Below are 3,292 nucleotides of genomic sequence, written 5' to 3'. Positions count from 1 at the left end.
AGGAAGGCCGGGGCAGGTGCCAGTGAGCACAGGTGGCTGAGGGCAGGGGCTTGGAGCAGAGGGAGGGCAGGAAGTGGCAGCCCCAGCCTAGCCCACACCCTACTTTCTGGACAGAAAGGAGGACAGGACTGGTGCTGGTCTGCCAAGGACCTCTCGAGGCCTGTGAGTGACACACACCCCAGTGTCCCACTCTTTTCTCAGGGCTCAGCTTACCAGCGAAAGCATTAGAGTGCTCTGTCGGAGGGGCGAGGGGTCATAAACCCAGGATCTGCTTCTCTGGGGAACAGTTGCAGCGGAAGGACATCTAGATTCAATATGGCATATCCCAACTGCCCTCCTGGGTCTCCTGACACCTTCCCCCCACGCTGGGTATGTCTGACACAGCAGGCCTGGCTCCAAAGAGCACCCCACTCCCAATCTGACCTAAAGCATCGGCTTAGGGTACTAGGTGAAGGGCGCCTGTGGTTTTCTCACACCCCTCTCCCTCAAAAACACACACCTCTTAGCTCCTTGTCAGAACTCAGTCAGGGACCTTCCTATGGGAAGCGTGGTCCCAAGAGTCAGAAGCTCTACCTCTTCCCAGGTTTTCAGCTCCCCCTGGCTTAAAGGCTTGTTCCTCCGAGGGCCAGTGGGTGGACACCCTCCCCCACTGCCCCCAACATTGAGACCCTATGTCCATGTGAGGTTCAGAGCCAGATCTGGATGCTTCTTGCAAGTGTCAGCCGGCCATTGTGTCGCCTATCTTGAGTTGGGGAAGGATCAGGTAGGGGTGGGGAAGGCAGGATCTGGAATCTGACTGGGCAGGGGAGGGGCAAGGCAGAGTCCAGATGGCCCAGGCCCTAGCACCAACTCATGAACCCCAACCCTGGGGCTTCCTTCTGAGAGCCTGCCTGGACCTGGCCTGGGCTGTGAGGTGGGAGAGAGTGCAAGGCCAGCAGCCCCCTTCCTGGCCCCATCCTGGCTGCTGACACCATTTGGAGCTCTGATTCCTCCTGGTGTGACCCCTGCACCTGCTCCCAAACCTGTCTCCCTCCCCTGGCGGGCCCCTGCCTTTGGTACGACCCAGCTTACCTCTGTACTCTCAAGGCAGAGGACAAAGATGTCTTTCTCTCTCCTTCCCACACTCCCAAGGAGTCCAGACAGAGGTGGCCCATCCCTCACCGTTCCTCCCCATGTACTTCCCTTCTCTCCAGGAAAAGAAAGGGCAGGAAGTGCAGAAGGGTCCAGCTGTGGAGATCGCAAAATTGGACAAATTGCTGAACCTGGTGAGGGAAGTGAAACCCAAAACCTGAGGTCCCTGTCCTATTTCTTGAACCCAGTGCTTGTAGCCCCTGACCCTGGTACCAAGTCCAGCCTTGGCTCCTAATATGTGACCCCACCCCGGATCAGGTCCCCACCTCAGCCCTGGTCCCAGCACCTCATCCCATGACTTGGCCCTCAATCACCATTATCCACTCCTACTCTGCACAAATAAACCTGTCTGGAAACCCACCCCCACCTTCAGTTTTGCTACTGCAGGGCCCTCAGGAAGAGAAGAAAATCTCAGGGTAGAACCATGGTTCCGTTTATTATCCAGCAAACAGTGGGAGGACCAGAGGAGGGGCCCAGCCTGGACGCCCTCCCATTATTGCCAAGGATTCCAGTTTGCTTTCCCAACCGAGAGGGCCTAGAGGCGCTAGGCCTAAGGGGAGAGTGGACCCAGCCCCTGGCCCTTGAGATGGAGCAGAGTCCAGATGGCCCAGGCCCTAGCACCAACTCATGAACCCCCACCCTGGGCCTGTTTACCCACGGCCACCAGAGCCCCTCTTAGAGCCAGGCTGGCTAGACTCTGGGTTGCTAGGTCCAGCTCCAGACAGGCTGGACTCTGAGTTCTGGACCCCAGGCTGGCTGGATCCTGGGATCCTGATTCCAGGCTCTGGGTGAGGTGGATTAGGTCCCAGACTCCAGGCGAGGCCAGGGGCCTTCAGGGCTGCAGTAGGTAGCTGCCTTCATGGCTGGGTTTCTGGGGCGGGGGTGCCTTCTCGGGGCAGGGACCAGGGCTGGAGTTGGGACTGGATTCAGAGAGCGAGTCGATGTCGGCAGAGCGGGAGTGGCAGGCCCAGCAGAGAATGACCCAGAGGAGCAGTAGCAAGAAGCCTACCAGGCCGTTGCAGACGATGGCGATGAGGGCGCCTTGGGATATGGCTGCCCCCATGATGGGCAGCTCCCTCAGACCAGCACAGACAGCGGAGCCAGAAGCGGGGCTGACTCAATGGCAAGGCCCATGCCGAGGCGGGACTCTGGTAGAGCCGGTCTTCTGGGGAGGCTGTCCTGTCCACACGCTCAGTGACTCCTGGGCAGCAGAGATGTCCACCTACAGACCCGAGCCTGTGGAGGGTGCAGAGTAAAGGAAAGGGCGGTGAGAAGGGACAGGGTGATGCCTAAGAGAGGAGACAAAAGAGCCCCCTCCCACATCTCCAGCTCCCTGGCAGAGGACTGGGTCCCAGTACTCCACAGAGCCGATACCCCATGCTCAGGCCTGGCTCTGGGCACCTGGAGGGGGGTGTAGCCGCAGCGGGGCGGCTGGAGCAGGCAGCCTGTATCATTCCCCTTAGAACAGGTGGGCATGTTGCGGCCCTGCCCACCCAGTGCCCGGCCTCTAAAGCTCTCGGTGAGTGGGTGTGCCCAGGTAGCCCAGGCCTAGGGAGATGGGGATGGTGACCAGCATCAGTGGGGCCTAGCCACCTCCCCACCCTCCGGACCCCAGCCTGCCAGCCTGCCCGCCCAGGAGACCTGCGGAGGCGCCGGCTCACACAGAGGGAACTTGGTGGAGGCCCTGGCCGGCGTGCGTGGGTCTGTGCATCCAGGGCTGTGCACCGAGGTGTGACCTCTGTGTGGGGATGTCTCTGAGGTCAGGTGTGTGTGTCTGTGTGTCTCGGCCTCTGCAGACCCACCTCTATCTGTGCGTGTCTGTGTGCTCATCTGTGAATGTCTGTTGCATGTCTCGTTTCTCTCCAGGCTGTCTCTCTGTGTGTCTCTGCGTGTCTTTCTCCCTGTCTCTCTGTGTGTGTGTGGGTCTCCTGTATGGCTGTGTGTCCCTCTGCCCCTGCAGACGTGTCTCTCTCCCTTTCTCTGCGGGGTCCGTCTCTGGTTCCGTGCGTCTCTTGTGCGTCTTTGTGTCTGTCTCCCCCCGGCCGTGCCTCCGTGCTCTGCGAGGGTCTGTCTTTCGATCTCCGTCTCTGGGTCTCCGGTCTGGGCCCCCGCGGCCGCGGGAGAGGGGCCCCCTTACCTGAGCGGAGCCCGGTGCGCGCCC

The 3,292-nt window shown here is 60.6% G+C and overlaps 2 protein-coding genes across 2 annotated transcripts in view; one reads left to right on the top strand and one right to left on the bottom strand.

Moving 5' to 3' along the window:
• Nucleotides 1–1,491, top strand: part of DNAI1 (dynein, axonemal, intermediate chain 1) — a 56,949-nt gene extending 55,458 nt beyond the window's left edge. The window contains 1 exon segment of the mRNA XM_015560560.1: nt 1,194–1,491. Within this exon segment, the coding sequence (XP_015416046.1) occupies nt 1,194–1,292 (99 nt within the window). The 3' untranslated portion in view covers nt 1,293–1,491.
• A 51-nt stretch (nt 1,492–1,542) lies between these two features.
• ENHO (energy homeostasis associated) lies at nt 1,543–3,292 on the bottom strand. Its single transcript, XM_006758559.2, has 2 exons — nt 3,269–3,292; nt 1,543–2,367 (listed from the first exon to the last, which is right to left on the bottom strand). Exon 2 carries the CDS (start codon nt 2,192–2,194, stop codon nt 1,964–1,966), a length of 231 nt encoding a protein of 76 aa, XP_006758622.1. The 5' UTR covers nt 2,195–2,367; nt 3,269–3,292; the 3' UTR covers nt 1,543–1,963.

Source organism: Myotis davidii, unplaced genomic scaffold, assembly GCF_000327345.1.
Source record: "Myotis davidii unplaced genomic scaffold, ASM32734v1 scaffold534, whole genome shotgun sequence".
NCBI lineage: Eukaryota > Metazoa > Chordata > Mammalia > Chiroptera > Vespertilionidae > Myotis > Myotis davidii.
This window is presented reverse-complemented; position numbering and strand designations above follow the sequence as displayed.